We start from the raw sequence: 17,905 nt of genomic DNA on the forward strand, positions 1-17,905 counted from the left end.
TTGACTTCAACCAATGAGCTTCAGCCCCCTAGCACTTTGACTTCAACCAATGAGCTTCAGCCCACTAGCACTTTGACTTCAACCAATGAGCTTCAGCCCCCTAGCACTTTGACTTCAACCAATGAGCTTCAGCCCACTAGCACTTTGACTTCAACCAATGAGCTTCAGCCCACTAGCACTTTGACTTCAACCAATGAGCTTCAGCCCCCTAGCACTTTGACTTCAACCAATGAGCTTCAGCCCACTAGCACTTTGACTTCAACCAATGAGCTTCAGCCCCTCGCCATATGCTGTATATGAAAGCTAGCAAGAGGCACATGATGCATCCACAGCAGAGCGAGAGAGACAGCAATGACTTGGTGCACATATCTGCTCATATGTGACATAGTACACCATTTTTGGGGACCACTTTTTGCATGTGAGTGTAACAGTATAACTTTAGACCGTCCCCTCGCCCAAACCCGGGTGCGAACCAGGGACCCTCTGCACACATCAACAACAGTCACCCACGAAGCATCGTTACCCATCGCTCCACAAAAGCCGCGGCCCTTGCAGAGCAAAGGGAACTACTACTTCAAGGTCACAGAGCAAGTGACGTCACCGATTGAAACGCTGTTTAGCGCGCACCACCGCTAACTAAGCTAGCCGCTTCACATCCGTTACATGAGTACTACTTTCAGAACTACTGGCTAAAAAGTATACAAGAGTACCGGAGAATCCCTTTAATAGACCAATAAGACAGAGAGTTCCAAACCTCTGCCAATAATAGCTACATTTTCAGTGGTCCCCTCCTCACTCAGACCACTCCCAGACAATCCTAGCTAAATTCTTGCTTGAGAAATTGCCCTTTACTAAAGAAGCTATTTTTGTTTGTTTTCAATTAAACTGGTCAAAAATAATCACAGTAAGGTACTTAATTGTTATCCAGAAATGATTTGATATGGAGATTAAAACGGCTACATTGGACCTTTTAAAACAGTTCATAGTTCATAGTGTGCTCTCTCTACAACTACAAACATTTTAGAACGTTGCCCACCCTGAATGCATCTTTATAATATAGACTAACAAGGTGTCTAAAGCACCCAATAAATTAGTTCCAATAGGATTGGTAAACACGCAGCAACAGAAAACTAGTTTGGAACGAGATAGCACCGTTTCAGAATAGGGACCTATCGACTTCACGTTTGAAAAGTTATAAATGCTGGATATTAATGAGCCAGTAGATGTCACTAATCTTCATTGTCCAGTAGATGGCACTATCTCCATTGTAATTCAGACTATGATAAATACAGATTACCCACTATTTTTCTGACATTTATAGAGCCCCCAAAGTCCTCATGAAATTGTTAATATGACTATGTTATATCTAATCATGTATAAGATAATGCCCCCCAGCTTTCCAGTGTTGTACTGATATCTATGTATCGTATTTGGTTATACCATACATGGCTACTCCTTATCCCTAAGAGGGACATGAACAGAACACTGGGTGGAGTACATTACTCCCTAACAATGCAATTCATCTTCAATGTAATGATTGATGACACAAATCCATTACGGATGACTTTAGTCAACCATAGAAGGCTCACGTGGAGGGGTGTTTGAACAGGGACGGCTGTTGCACATGTTCCAGTCCCCACCTGTTCAATGTGATGTCCACAGTTACAGGACAAGTGCAGGTTAACTTTGTATTTGTCTTTGTCAAAGGAGTCATTTAGAGTTATATTCCATGACCAATGTTGGCATAATGAACAGGAACAAACATTATTTCATGGCCACTCTAATAGGTTGATAAACTTCTATGATGTACAAACCATACCCTTTCATTCTCATGTTTGGCTGGGCCATTCTGAACAATTGTAACAAAAAAGCAAATAAATCTGAAATCATTCACTGTGAAAATGGGTTCACTCATTACAACTGATATTTAAGTGGGCTTTTATATGTTTGGGTGTACCACGACAAGCAGTTTGAGAGACTTTCAAAAAGAGTATTGTTTGGTATTGAGGGCAGCCCTCCGACACTATTTACCAAGGGTGTAATGGGTTATGTGGTCTGTTTATTCTTATAATTTAAGAAGACTTTTATTCGTGGCTTCTCACAATCATACTGGTGTATACAGTCATACTGAAATATATCTTTAAAAATATCATGATTAAAAAATTAAAAATAATCATACTTCAACGGTATCTGTTAATCAGTGTAATGTAATCAATGTCACTATGTCAGTACTTCACTCAAATGTCAGTTGAACTTGTGAAGTTGTGTCGAGTCAAATGTTTAGTAGTTTGTGATAGTATGAGGCTTAACAAACCAGTAAATATATAAATGATTATATCGATACTGTGTTGCTGATCTATACCATGTGCAACAGCAAAAAAATGATCACATCACTTCTGTTCAATGCCGTTCTCATGTGGACGGAACAGGAACATGAAAACTCTGGTTCATAGACAACTTCTTCAGCATACCTTGTGTAAACATGTTACAATACACACACCAGTGGTTAGCATTCTGGTTCATAGACAACTTCTTCAGGATACCTTGTGTAAACATGTTACAACACACACACCAGTGGTTAGTATTCAAATGAATAGACAACTTCTTCAGGATACCTTGTGTAAACATGTTACAATACACACACCAGTGGTTAGTATTCAAATGAATAGACAACTTCTTCAGGATACCTTGTGTAAACATGTTACAACACACACCAGTGGTTAGTATTCTGGTTCATAGACAACTTCTTCAGGATACCTTGTGTAAACATGTTACAATACACACACCAGTGGTTAGTATTCTGGTTCATAGACAACTTCTTCAGGATACCTTGTGTAAACATGTTACAATACACACACCAGTGGTTAGTATTCAAATGAAAAGGTGCCTTCATGTGGGGAGCAATTACTGTCAAAAAAGATTAATATTCAACATGCATCACTGCCATTATGCGAGCATCTCTCTTACTCTCTTGTGCCTAGGGACAGAGGGCCATCTAAAGAGCATTTAATCAATAGCTATTAGGCTTCACATCAGAATAATTAGATTTCACTATTAAACAGGGCTATTCCCCTGACAGAATGTCGAACATAACTTGACTGGACTTCTGAGACAGCCCATGTATGGAATGAGTCGTTTGATATGAAAAAATAAAAATAAAGATTAAACAACCTGGATGCTAAATTAATTTTAAATCAGGTTGTTATTCCTTAAAGGTTCCAGCAGGTGTCAGTATCGTTCCTATTAAGAGACATTCAGGAGACAAGGCAAAAACAGGATTCACTTTTTAATCGTATTTTACATTAATTTCTGATATAATACATACATGAGTCTTATTGGCCCTTAATGGGGTCACAACAACACTTTTTAAAGGTCATATATATCGTGGAAAAAAATAACCAACTGTCTTGGAATTGATTTTAAAAAAAGATTGGTTACAGAAATCAACTGCACAACATGGAATTCAGTCACAAATGTCCGTTTCAAGTCTCTTTACGTGGCGTCTTGGTTTCCTTTAATCTCATCCCCACTCATAACTCTTGCCATGCACAAAGGATTGACATGACAAAATAAAGCCTACAAGACAGAATTAAATAGACAACAAATAGGTTTGGTTTCTGTGCCTGTGGTTTATTTAATGTATGGTAGGGGTCTGACGATGATTCAAACCCTTTATTAGGTACAACAGAAGCTGGGTGTGTCTTGTAACCGAATGCTCAAATCATACGGAAGAAATATACCTTTTATAATGAATATACTGTACATGGTATCTATGTATGAATAAAAACAATCATAGTTGAGACTGAATGAACATTCTATACACTGTAAAATACTAATCTGTTGTGTGACATTTTAGGCAAACGGAACCTTTTTAATTAGTTCAAGGTTGAAAGGTCATTGGTTACTTCGAAATAAGTGCTAGAATAAATGTTGGCGCCATTAGAACAGCGTTTCCCTTTCCTGGTCTCGGTGACCCAAAGCGGTGTTTGTGTCCTAACACTCACACACTTGAGTCAACTAATCAACAATTCATCATCAAGCCTTTGATTTGAATCAGGTGTGTTAGGGCTAGGACAAAAACCTAGAAAGGTGCATCATCTTTGGATCCCCCTGTTCCAGCATTTGGGAAACGCTGCATTGGAAGGAAGTGTTTTCTATACATTAGATGCCTAACAGAGTTGACTTTATTTCTTAGTCCAGTAAGGTCCAGATCAGTAGTAATGTTGCCAATTTTTTAAAGTGCTTTACATCAATAATATACATTGTTTAATGTTTCAGATGGACAGAACAGATTAACGACTAACTTAAACACAAATAAATATATGTAAAAACACATACATAATGTGGTAAAACAACCCAAGAATGCTAGGATTCGTGTTACTTATGAAATATCACATTATACAACTCATTGCACATCTCCACATATATATATATTTATATATATATATATACACGGGATATATGAAGAGCAATGGATTATGATTCAAAGGGACTTGGTGAGTCCATATCAAGAGCTCTTTACAACCTGATAACTGTCTATAAATACAACACATACAATGGACCAGTCGTTTGGTGTTGGTGTATCTTCAAGAGCTCTTTTCAATGGAAGGTCTTGTTCTCCTGACCTCCATAGACACTTCTTCTGCGTTAAATAAAAAGCGCTGGAGTGTGTTCACAAGTTGTGAATCCTTGGATGACTGGTGAGGGAGGGCAAAGGTAAAGAAGTTACGGAGAGACTGTGACTACTTGAGGTGGGTGTCTCTCTTTTTGGCTGCAGTGAGCTGTACTGGAGTCATGGGGGGTCTTGTGGTCTATTATGGAGGCAGCAGAGGGGGTTTGAAAGTACAGGCTCCAGTACAATGGCGAGGGGTCAGCATCTTGCAGGAGAAATGGTGCAGGGCGTCATGAGCTTCTAGGGAGAAAGGGGATGTGTCACTTCAAACACTGGGCAGATGAAATGTCTTTGTTATGTTTCTATCCACACTGTGTTCTCTAGTCGTTCTTTCCTCTAAGTTCAGTCTACACCTCACAGTAGTTCTGCTCAATATCAAATGTGCTAGGAATTAGCATATCACAAGGACACACATGCTAGCGAAGAATAAAAAGTAGCACTTGCATAGGTACGGTTGTAATTTGACAAATACTACTAGTCATAATCAAAGTCCATTAGAAGGCCATGCTCTTGCCCAGCTAGCCATTGAATTAATTCACAAATGGACTGAAACTGGATACATGTTCTGTTTCTGGACCATATAAATTACCTTTTAGCTTCTGTTGTATTGCATAACGCGCCTTTCTTTCTTGATCCAACTCGCTGCACAACGTGTCTAAGCAAACAACACAGAAATAATAAGAAAAGAAAACGCAATAATTGAGCTACAAAGCGGTGGTTTGTAAACTTTGAAATGGATGACTGTAATTTATGTTGTTCACCCTCGGGTATTTTGAGTGACCTCTTAGTGTAGTTGAAGTGTGTATTTACACTACCGCGTTCCAGTAACTCTAGAACTAGTCTATCCGTGAAAGGGCGGCATCAGCTGTTGTCGTCTACTGTATGTAACTGATACGACGATACGTAATGGTCTGCCTTTTACATTTTCCAGTGCGTGATTTAGGAGAAAATAACATTTACAAACAAAACACAGCGAAATCAATCTCTCTATGGTTTGATATTATTGCAGTTCATTCGACAATTTCCAGTCAAATTGCGAAAAATGTTGACTGTTTGACAGGAATGATAAGCTATTATTTGTAGATTGTGGACACGCAGCCTAATTATATAATGACCGAATTTATGCAAGTGTCACTTTCCCCTCTTCATTCTTGTGTGGTACAAGGAAGCAACAAAGTCAATATGACTGTTCTTGTACACGCACGTTGTCATACTTTAGAACATAAATGCTATAACGATATGGGTCATTTCATTCAATTTAAGTCGGGACATATTATTTCATTTATTAAAACACTGACCATTTAGCATATTTCGATCATTTTTCCTGGAGACTCACCTCGGACAATATGAAGTTGTTGGACCATTTCTTCTCTGTAGGACAGTTCCCTCTTCATTTGGTCCTGAAAATTATCTGCATAGTGAGCAAGCAGACGGCTACTATTAACACAGTGCGCAAGTACAAATAATAGAATTTAAGCCTAATGGGTTCTCAGCATTAATAAAGACCTCAATGTGTGGGAAACAGGAGCAGCTCTCGCTTTTGAAGCTAAACAATCATTTACTTCCATTTCAGCACCATGCCGCTGTCCACTAATGTTTGCTTCGTTGTAGTCAATATGTTCGCTGTATGTCTCTTTATGTTTAAACTCATTCTGAAACAGGCCAAGATGGTGGAAACGTGAATGACTTTAACTCTTAAAAAATAGAGTTACATTTTTTTTTTTACTTTAATAGATCGAGTTGCGCCTGTTTCCCCTTATGTAAATATTTCAGCTGCACCTCGACTCTGTGTATGTTTAAGCAGTAGGACAATAAAGCGTCCTACCTTTTAAACTTTGAAATTCGCGTTCCAACTTTTTTCTGAGCTCCACTTGTTCGACAAGCTGTTTCTGAAGTTCCTCTGCAAACCAAAGCGGTCATCACCATTATCATAATCGTCGTTGTAAAAAGGCAATAGACAAAGCAGTAAATTCCAAATGTGGCATTCAACATACTAACCCTATATATTGCAGACCTATCTTTGCCTGTTCAACAATTAAAGCATTTGATTTTGATTACAGGCCTTTATAGGCCTAATACAACACAGGCCTATGGGTAAAAACAACCACACAGTTTCCCTTGGTTTATTTCCCTATAGTATCGTAATAACTATTATCAGAAGGCCTATGGTTGGAACGCAAACAGTCGTTTAGCCTCACTGTGTCTCCAAGCATGGTATTGCTAAATAATTAGCTCCATCGCCTCGGGGTTAGAGGCTCGAGCGCCGCAGCTTAACGGCTGGGCTCGTTAAAATATTAATAGTGTAAAAACGATTTCGTGTTACAATAAGTAGAACAATTCCGTTTCTCATAATTTAACATTAGAGGAGGTTAACGAATGGAAAACAATTCAAACGTGACCGTGCAAACTTGTGTTAAGCTGTAGGCATAACATTTTTTTATAAAGCGATTTAAAAAAAAAAATAGATTATTAGACAGATCATAATAGGTATTATGTTGTTAGTGCAGGACCTAGATATGGAAGGGGAAACCTCAGTCTATTAGACTGGTGATTCCACACGTCGTAGCCTACACAAGACCAACATGGAACATGGTTTTCATGTTCCATAAAAAGGCTTAGAATTAAACAACACGAGGGTTTTTCGAATGTTGAAATAGTAGGCTTTGAGGAAGTAGAGATGCAAAGAGATGCAAGCCGCGTTCACACGTGTTCGTTATGTTTAAAATATAACTCTGGTAATTCAATGCTAAATATGATTTTTTTATTTTTTTATTCCCAGAACCTAAAATGAGCCTATTATGTTTAGTGATTTCCACCTTGCTTTGTTCAATTTAAGATGAGATCGAAACGAGGCTAGGCTAGGCCTACTTGTTGGTCGTTTTGCATGAGTCTAATCAATATAAACAAATGTCAATGATCATTGATAAAAATCTAATGATTACCTTTAGCCATGTTTTCGATATCTTTTTCGTGGATCCTACTGACGTCATGCTGACGTAATGCCCCATCGCCTGCGAGAGAAATATTAAAGATGGCATCAGCTCATTAATTAATCTAATTTACTCAATTTTCTGTTATAAATGATCACATTTGGAACAGTAAAAAGTGAGAAACCTTTGGCTAACAATTTCGTTACATAAAATATAATACAATAGGCTATATTACCATGGTAGGCCTACTAAACTTTTACACACACACACAGAGAGAGAGAGAGAGAGAGAGAGAGAGAGAGAGAGAGAGAGAGAGAGAGAGAGAGAGAGAGAAAGAAAGAGACTCACATGGTGGGCTTTCCTTTGCTTGGTCCTGATAGGCTCTTTGTGGAACGTCCTCTCTTGTAGGAGAACGTTGTTTATGTGGGTCGGAAACATGGAGGACACCTGATAAAGACAGACAGTAATAAGCGACGTGTCTATTTGCATACAGAAACTATACCATGAATATGTACTATGCAAGATAATAGGCCTACCGTTCGATTGCAATGGGCTGCTATGTTTTGATCCAAACGTAGATGGACCGTTCAAAGGCATGTGTCCATCCTTTTCATGTGTGTACACCTGCAAAATTAACCAAAGCCATTATAGTCAATACAACTGCAATTATCTATAATTCTCTTCATTTCACAAGCAATTCTTTGAACGGATATACCCACGTGACACGTCTCCAATTTATAATTATAGGGAAGTAATTAAATTGTTGTCCACCTATCTAAATTGCAGTTTGACTGACATTAGGACGAGGCCGGCGCAGGCCTAACCTTTTCCCAACACACTACAAGGCTCGCAGTAAACACTCCAAACAGAACCACTTCAATTATCTTTAGAACAAAAGACAAGACACAGACCTAGGCTACCACTCAGCGACCTTATTATTAAAACAAGCCTACTCCATTCTCTTTAATATTGGGACGATGGTCTTTTTTGTAAATGTCATTGCCAAAATTTATTTTAACAAAATATAATTTCCATATTTGTTCCAACCTGCCAATGTATGTCTAAACAGGCTCAGCCTTCTGTAATGTCAGGGTTTTCAACAGCACAATAAAACCCCATGCGAGAAGGCCTGGATATAGTTCATATAAGTGGCTTTTTTTTCTTTTCATTTGACCAAAATATGAAAAATCCCTTGCAAAAACGCGTTGAAAACATCACATTTAGCCTACTGTTTAGGCTTCAAACTGTTGAAAGCTGCCAGCCATATCAACATCCTGTAAGGCCTATGGACATTGGAACATTAAACATAGCATGATGACCATACGTTATGCCCATGCACTTACAATACCAAACATCACCCATTTTCATATGGGATCCAAATAAGTCTCCGTGGATTGATGCCTAAATTAATTTACAAATATGTGCGTAAATATATTGAACATCAAAGCACTCATATGGACCTTGGCACACTTACTTCGTACACCGGTGTATCATGGCGCTCTGACACCTGTCCACCCTGCCTCTCGTCATCAGAGGACCCGGAGTGGGAATCTTCCGGTTGTGGTCCTGGACTTGTCCCCAGCTCTCGACTATCTTCAGGCCCGGAATGGGCTGAGTTGAGGGGCGGGGGACTCTGACGGTCCTCCACTGACAGTTGGACTGACTCTTCGTCCTCGTGTGCCCTGTTTGACTCCACGTCAACGTCTGGGTCGTCCACGCTATCCACATCCGGGGACATAGACCTATAGCTAGAACTTTCACTCACGAAATCTGGCGATAGGTAACCAGAGCGCACACCGCTGTACGTGTCCCTGTTGCCGTATAGCTTTGCAATGCTTTCGGCGTCTTTCACCACAGGTCTGAACGCAGAGATGTAATTTATCTTCCGTGGAGTTGTGGGGAGTCCTTCCGTCGACCGGGCCTCATCCCCGGATTTATCCTCGTCGTTCCGGGTGGATTGTGAGCTGGAGCACCGTTCGCTGTCTTGAAAGCTATCCTTAGGTGTGTTTGCGCACCGGTCACTTTGATCCGATAACTCGAGATCACTCTGTCTGACACTTAAGAGCTCTGTGGGTGGTTTGGGTGGTGACTGTTGATACGGTGGCATCGGCAGGCCACCTGCTGTTGGCCAAAACATCGGGAAAGAGGGATAGATACTGTCCTTTGCTCCTGGCCAAAAGACACCCGAAACGTTGGTTTTATTTGTCTCTCCCACGCCGTCGTCCTTCTTTTGACACAGTCCAAACGCAGGGAATCCATACGGGTGGGGGAAGAGCGGTGGCTGGATCTTTTGAAGCATCCCAAAGCTCTTACTGGGCACAGGGATAACCGGGTAGTTCCGGACGCCATTTGACAGACTGATGTTAGGCCTACCTCGGTCTTCGTCACAGCGCAACGTTTTATGGGGTACCTCGGGGGAACTTCTTTGGGTTGGGTTACTGGTGGAATGTGACTTCAAAGGAGAGGACATGGATGACCCACTCATAGGTAGCGTCCTCTTACGACTTCCCCCGTTGAACATCGCTTTAACATCCTCCCACGCGTGGGCAACATCATCCGACGAGCTTTTGTCTGTTAGTTTGAGATGGCGCCTCCACGAATTGAAGTTTGCTGCGTCTGGCTGTGTATACTTGGACTCGGGAGTGCGATGAGAGTGGAATATGAATTTATTCGGGGAAAAATACATGTTACAATATGTGCATTTAATGCACTTGGCCCTCGAGCTGTTATACCTGGCAGGTATGAAGCTACCTCTGCTTCCCCACGCGCATTCATGAGAGACATCAAAAGCGAAATTTTCCGGTAGCTTTGGTGGGTTGTGAGCACCGAGGAATGATTTACATAGCCTCTCCGCCTCCCGCTTAGTGATCATACCGCAGCGCCGCGAGGAGATTGGCATGGCGCCAGCGCGCCTCAGTATCTCGAGCTGGACGGGCGTGCACTGGACGCAGGTGATTCCAAGAGCAACGCGTCGGTTATGGATTTCGTTGTAACTGTAGTTCTTTAGCAATGTGTTGGATATCTGCGCCAAGCAAAGTCTTTCCTGGCCATCTATGACCAAAGACACGATGTGCACTCCATACAACGCGGTCTCGCTGACTTGGTTAGGCTTCAGGGAGATGGGGCTGGAGAAGGGCTGAACGTCCTGCTTGGAGCTGGGGGAAGAGCTGGAGTCTCGTCCCGCTGGTTGTTGATTGGGTATCGACTCCATTCCTGGAAGTCTGAAAATAAAAATAGACATTTTAGGGTAGCCTATTGCACTACCATATAGGCCTATAGTTGGCATAACGCCTGTCAAAAAATGCACTAGCCCTAAATAGTTTGCAATTCATTCCAAATAAATAAATAAATAAATAAAGGCCATGAAATAGCTTTGTAATTAATCTTACCAATAGGCCTACGCGCGCACATTTCGTGCAATATTAACAATAACATGGTCAAGGTCTTAAAAGTAACGCAGAAGATCAGTGTTATTATATACTAATAACTATGCAGCATTATTATTATTATTATTATTACTACATACTTAGTGTTATTATAGGACAATCAAAAACATTTTCAACCCAGCATTATTCACAAAAGTCAAGGATTAGTTAGTTATTCGTCGTTTGGTGACCCAGTTCTAAATAAATAGATAAATAAATAATAAAATAGGTCTACATAATTTAATATAAACGTTCATGTTTAGTATAGGCATATTCATATTATGTGTCTAAACCACCCGAAAGCTAATTTTTTAACATGACCTATTGGATTGTATTTTTTTGTAGGACGATGCCAACTAAGGCTATCCATGATCAGTTAGTTGTTTATTCACGGGACCTTTTCCTGTCGTCTTTAAATCGGCTCAGAGGAGAGGGTGATTACTTAAGAACTACATAAGATCCTTACACGCAAAAGAGCAGAAGGAAAATACACTCTGAGCTGCGCCAATGCGCTTACCAGAGAGGAAAAGAACAGCTAAGCTGCTTTCTTGGTAATTACACGGGTTAAATTGTACGTATTTGATCTGTTAATAAAAGACTAGCCATATATATAATTAAAACATCGCATGCGTGTCTCCCTAGATTAACGTTAGTACAACGCCTTATAGACCTACAATAAAATATTAAAATAGACTTTTACAAAAGGCAAATATTTCCCTCACATTTAGCATCTCACATCCGTCCCACTTTTTGGGTGGTTTTGCGCAATGGTTGTAAATATATATTCTATAAGTCTTCCGAAAATAATATATGAATTGGAAAATAAATTAAAGGTAACACTTACGAAAAACATGTCAAATATGAAGCTGTTGTGACTGGTGATGAGATATTAAAATTTCAATAGAAAATACACAAGACAACGAATTGAAAAGAGTAAGATCCTTACCTTTCTTTCTGGAAAAGAGCACAGTACTCCTAGGCTTAGGAAACAACTTTTCATCAAAAAGTTGAACAAAAATCACCGACACAAGCAGAGGTCTAGTCCGAGATTAAATATACTGTTGCTGGACCAAGCGTTCAGACTAGCCAAATATCTCTCTCTCTCTCTCTCTCTGTAGTGTTTCTGTCTCTGGTTCAGTACAGTGAACGGACTTCCATCCTCTTCTACTCTCACCGGCTGAGTGGCGCACGAGAGAGTGACCGCATGGCAGTCCTCGAGCCTTCGCCACTCCTCAAGACAGCAGTCGACGTTCCTCACTGAAGAAGTGACCGCTAAACTAATGGATGACAAGGCACACCCACTTAGCGTTCCTTCTCTTTAACTATATTATCTCCTGGACAATGAAGGAACAACAGCCACTAGGCTGTTACTTGATCCATTTAAACTTTACTCAGTGGATCTTTCATAGAAGTGGGGAAAAAAATATTAAGAGAAAGATAGATGGATATATATTGCATTAACATGGTGTGCTAAGTGGTAAGGTGCATTTGATAGATTGACACTATTTTGATACAATTAATGACCAACGATATTTTAATAATAGACAAATAACTATAATTTGATGGGTGCATTTATTTGTCCCATTTCACACATGTAGGTACAAGTGTGTATTATACCCATATGCTAATTGGAAATGTTTTTATGATTTATTTATTTTTTGCATATCACAACTCTTCATCGGAGAGTAACTGCCCCTACCAAATGCCAATGAAGGCCTATAGACTATTTCCAGTATTAACAAACGAGCAAATTTAGGACAAAACTGAATATGAAATCGAAGGCAACAAAATGGCTGAATGTATCATTTATCAAGTTACACGACCATCTGTTTTGCTTCTCGTGGACACGCAAATCAATTCCAGCCCTTCTGGTAAAGACGCCATGAATTTTAAGGCTCGTGTGCTTTTGTTCGAATGTCAAACAATGGGACACGTTTTAAATCACATACTGTGCATTCTTAGATTCTGCATTGAAAATGGACCGAATCCTAGATGAGCGGATAACTTGCCTCGGGCGGGACTGTCATATGCTGCTGCACACCCCCCCCTCTCTCAATACCCACCACCCACGAACCAAACTGTCAGTAAATGAAGGAAATTTGTTGAGCACACAGGACACGGTGCGAGCAGATTGCGTCTACAAACAGAGTGATATATTAGAGCAATAGGCTGAGGTTAGTGTTGAAACCCAATACTGTAAGACCATATTAACTATTCATAACCTGATCGATGCCCCTCAGTTAACCCCAGTAAGCCTTGTGCTGAGGTATCAATAGCTTGCCGGGGCATAAAGTTCAAGGAACGGCATGCAAACTTTTCTTTTTAGTTTAAAATAACATTTAAACTATTTGCACACGTAGGCCTAAATACACGGGTTGAACAACATTTGGGTCAGTCTGAATGACAGAGGTTTACGTTTTGTTTGAATTGTTGTATTTTAAAAATACGTTTTCCAATGTTTTACATTTTTTTATTGTTTAAGGACTTACTAAAATTACAATTTGTTTGTTATTTTAAAATGCACATGTAGCCTGAATGCCTATAGCCTATATTCCTAACATTGTCTGTCCTAAATGGACACTGATTAAAATGTAATTAATCAAACTGTCCGGGCCAAAATGTGAACAATTACCACAATCAAATAGGAGTTAATAACGTCCACAAACGCCCTCCAGCCAACTATTGCTAAGCAGACACCATTAAAGTAGAACATCTATGCCCTTTAAACCTAGCATAAATTAGCCTATACATAATATGTTTCCGTTGACAACTAGAATTTACATTATGGATAAGCTAGCTGCATATATAGTTTTACCTAGGTCTAGATGAACTGACAAAACAGTTATGCGCCAGATGTTTTGGGATTGACACCCTCTGTCTCGTAAAATAGATATCACGACCTTAAACATCTATGGTTTCTTTATTAAAAAACAATGTCAAAAGAAACTATATCTATGTAGGCCTATTAAATAGCCATGCAAAACATTATACTGAGCATATGGGCAATAATTCGTCTTTTCATACATTTGGCCTATTCAAATGTTATCAATCATTATTATGCTGATGAATATGAAAATTATTTCGAAAGTTGGACTTCGTTTTCCCTGCAATGCCCACGCACCATAGTCCGACAGCGAGAAAGACCGTCAGTTTGGCTCTCTGCAATATTGATAGAAAAGGAAACCTAAACCCGACCCGGTCCCGTCGTGTCGTCTTTCACAATCAAAAGGCTTTCCTGCAGACCAACAATAATTACAATTTTATACTGTAATTATTCCTATGTTTTTAATTATTTAGTCCACCGACTGAATACGCCATTGTCACCGCTTATTCCGGAGAAACGTGAGCTCACGTGGCTCACAACGCTCATTAAAGGCGGGAGTTCAGCGCCGGGATACAGCACGAGAGCAGCGCTTTTAATTAGCGGATTCAGCGGTCATTTTAGGCGAGCCCTTTATTACTGTTGGATACACATCAATGAGATCTTTTTTCGAAGAGTAAATTACCTTGAGACTCATTTATATGCATTCAATTGTTTAAACAAACCTACGCTACAATATTAATGCGTTCCGTGTTTAAGTCAGTAGAATTCCTATCTCTGTAGAGATGAACGTAATGTAATATTTAATACATGGTTAGATTGGATATTGACAAGTGACATTCTTTATTCTATCACTTCAATAACATGAACTTTGGCTACAACATAAGAGTAGGCTATACCAAATAGCCTGTATTCCAGTTTAGATGCATTATTGGAAAGTTTTTTTCTTCATAAACCAATATGACCAAAATAAACTTAAATCCCATATTTTGCCACAGCAAATGGCAGACATGGTAACAACCTACACTAAAATGATAGTAAATAATGAATTAGGATGTGAGTGACATGCATATATAGACCAGAGTAGGCTACTATTTGGCTACTATTAGACCAGAGTAGGCTACTATTTGGCTATGATTAGACCAGAGTAGGCTACTATTTGGCTACTATTAGACCAGAGCTAGGCTACTATTTGGCTATGATTAGACCAGAGTAGGCTACTATTTGGCTACTATTAGACCAGAGCTAGGCTACTATTTGGCTATGATTAGACCAGAGTAGGCTACTATTTGGCTACTATTAGACCAGAGCTAGGCTACTATTTGGCTACTATTAGACCAGAGCTAGGCTACTATTTGGCTACTATTAGACCAGAGCTAGGCTACTATTTGCACTCTATCATATATTGAAGTAGCCAACAACAGATAATACACAGAGGAGTAGGGTAAAAGGGGCTTCGCCTATACCGGTATATGAATGAAGGCATTATTAACAAGTAGCATCTCTCCCGGCGCTCTACGGCGGTTCAGAGAGTGCCGATAGTCAAATTAGAGGTGAGATATCTTCAGAGTGGTGCTACTCCATCTATGTTTTTGGTGCTAACCCGAAAAGGGACCACACACACGTATATTTGACAACTTGGTTAAATGTAACATGAATTAATCTGAATAAACTAGAATTCCATTAAAGTGATCAATATATATATGCCGATGAATTAGAGGTCGCTGCTAAACCATGACCACAATGTAGCCTACGAAATAGGTATAGGCCTACACTTCGTAAAATTGAGAAATTACGCTAGGCAACATATGGCAATCTAAGCGTTGATCAATGTTATATTTGGACTAACATAGGCTGGTCCAATTTACACTCTGCTAAGCTTGGAGTGAATCAGAATAAAAACACATATAGGCTCATAGTCTATTAATTCAAACGAGACATAGGTTCCAGTTTACTTACTGATACTACAGTTCTTACTGACACTAGTTAAATGTTTTGTGATTGTCTATGAACATACACTGAACGAACTCTTATTTCAATCAAATCTACTTCTAGAGGCATTTAAAAAATAATAAATAAAAGTAGGCTATATTAAACATTTCATTCAAGGTAAATCAGTCCTTTAGGTAAAAAGCCTTCATGGACTTAAAGCAAGTTCCAAGTGGAAAAGATTGTCACATAAATCAAATGTGCCTAATTCAGGAGAAGTTTAATAACAGAACCGATCGAGAGCGAATGTTCTATAATTAACAGTTGTATCAGCACCCTATAAAACCGTGACCCCTATACATTCCATTTTAGAAGCCAATCAATCCGCTTCTTACATATTGATCTCCTTGTGCTGATAGGCTACACTTAAATGGGCTCCCCGAGTCCTTTTGGTTTCAAGTGAAAAGAGCATTTCGATTACACTTTTTATTGGGAAAAGATTGCTCCAAGAGGAACGCGTTGACTCGAAAATTAAACGGTGACATTTTAATTACTGGACATTGATAAAGGGTTCTGGGTAATGGCGGAGCACAGCGCCGACGCCTATTGTCTGACCTGATGTGCTAATCAACTTGGACTGCTCTGTAAAAAGGTCACCAGGCGATACAATAAGGGCGCGTGCCTCGGTGGCAAATGGGAATATTAAGGCCCGGGATTGAGTAAAATGGAGACGCATCTCCAAACAAAACCCGGTCAATATCCCAACGGGGATGTTGATGGTAAAACGAGATTGAGCATCCACGTTTTCATCAGACAATAGGTCACATTTAACATCGCTATACATCATGTTTTACTCTTTCTATTTGGTACACAATTTGCATGGTATCAAATGTTCATTTCGAAGACTTTGTATCAATTTCCAAACAAGCCTTAAAAAAAAGGTAGGCTGTTTATCAAATTGATTATCTGCATGGGTGCATTTGAATTCACACAAAATGGATAATCATCAGAGCAGAGAGAGGGAGTGGATAGAGTCACTTGAGACCTCATCAATTGTGACCAACTCTACTAACAATCTATTACTGCACCGACATCCCACTTTTATGCTGCGAAAAAACAAAACATGATTGGGTTGGATACTTACAGTACATAGTCTACTTACTTACTTGTGCCTTTGTGGTGGAGGGGCTGAGAGACCCTGAGAGCTATCCTGGGGGGTGAGGAGGGGGCCCTGGTAACAAGATGGTTGGTTGGATGTGGTTCTTTCTAATGATCCCACCATGTACTAACTAGACCATGGGTTCTCAAACTTTTTTGGCTTCTTGACCCACCAATGACATTGTCTTTTGTGACCCAGGCGCAAAAATATACAGCCTAAAAAATATAATTTTGGCAGTGAAGAGAATTGCAAATTTCCTGCAATTCTACCCATTTAGCCATGGGAGCTGAAAAAAAAATGTTGCAGTTTTAAAGCCACATTTTTTGGGGGCAATTCTATACATTTCGCCATGGAGCTGAGAGAACATTTAGCAGTTACACTAATATCCTGCAATTCTATACATTTTGACATGGCTAATGCTGTGTTATTATGCTCAAACATAACACAATCAATGGCGATTGTCTAGCTTTTATTTTGTTGATTGTAAAGTTCTCAAAGGCCATAGGCTATAATTTAAAATATATAGTCCATGACCTTTTCTGCATACTTTCTAGTTGGTTTTAGTGGTTTAAATTTACACGTAGAATAATGTTTTATCACAAAAATGTATTTGTGGAATGCACAAAAAAAATGTCATTCCGCAACCCACCTGGACCCCTGCCCCGACCCAAAGTGGGTCCTGACCCACAGTTTGGGAACCACTGAGCTAGATTGTAATTATTGACCATATGTGAACACTTTCTTGTGGACTTATGTTGTAATGGGCATGAAGATGATGAAGTTTATAAGTGGCTAGCTAACAGCTAGCTTGACTCTCCACATACCTGGTTTCCCTGGTCAAACGTGGTTTAACGTCTCAAGAACAATACCCCTTTGCAGGGCAGTGCTACTAATATTCTTAGTACAACAGGTACAGCCCAAAACCAGCAGAGGGATGGCAAAACTACTCTGCCAACGTTCTGTCTTTGC

At 39.7% G+C, this 17,905-nt stretch overlaps 1 protein-coding gene across 9 annotated transcripts; it reads right to left on the reverse strand.

Annotated features, from left to right (window-relative positions):
• Positions 1–3,273: 3,273 nt before the first annotated feature.
• On the reverse strand, positions 3,274–13,057 carry LOC115122450 (SKI family transcriptional corepressor 1 homolog-B-like). 9 transcript variants are annotated; one of them, XM_065012367.1, is made up of 9 exons: positions 11,974–13,057; positions 9,077–10,823; positions 8,139–8,226; positions 7,951–8,049; positions 7,615–7,683; positions 6,498–6,572; positions 6,009–6,083; positions 5,262–5,327; positions 3,274–4,912 (listed from the first exon to the last, which is right to left on the reverse strand). In XM_065012367.1, exons 2-9 carry the CDS (start codon positions 10,811–10,813, stop codon positions 4,815–4,817), a joined length of 2,307 nt encoding a protein of 768 aa, XP_064868439.1. In that variant the 5' UTR covers positions 10,814–10,823; positions 11,974–13,057; the 3' UTR covers positions 3,274–4,814. The 9 variants fall into 9 exon arrangements, with proteins under 9 accessions (XP_064868439.1, XP_064868436.1, XP_064868435.1 ...); XM_065012364.1 differs by having other exon boundaries at positions 3,274–4,909; positions 9,077–13,057; XM_065012363.1 differs by having other exon boundaries at positions 9,077–13,057.
• Between the last annotated feature and the right edge of the window lie 4,848 nt (positions 13,058–17,905).

The sequence above is a fragment of the Oncorhynchus nerka genome, linkage group LG27 (assembly GCF_034236695.1).
Source record: "Oncorhynchus nerka isolate Pitt River linkage group LG27, Oner_Uvic_2.0, whole genome shotgun sequence".
Classification (NCBI taxonomy): Eukaryota; Metazoa; Chordata; class Actinopteri; order Salmoniformes; family Salmonidae; genus Oncorhynchus; species Oncorhynchus nerka.

What these genes read in the sequence shown, in the direction of transcription:
- LOC115122450 (XM_065012363.1), bottom strand. Translation starts at nt 10,888, where the DNA reads ATGCCAACTATAGGCCTATATGGTAGTGCAATAGGCTACCCTAAAATG. An exon ending in ATGATACACCGGTGTACGAA is followed by an intron (nt 8,227 to 9,076) that starts GTAAGTGTGCCA and finishes TTAATTTTGCAG; the next exon opens with GTGTACACACATGAAAAGGA. An exon ending in AGCAAAGGAAAGCCCACCAT is followed by an intron (nt 7,684 to 7,950) that starts GTGAGTCTCTTT and finishes TTTCTCTCGCAG; the next exon opens with GCGATGGGGCATTACGTCAG.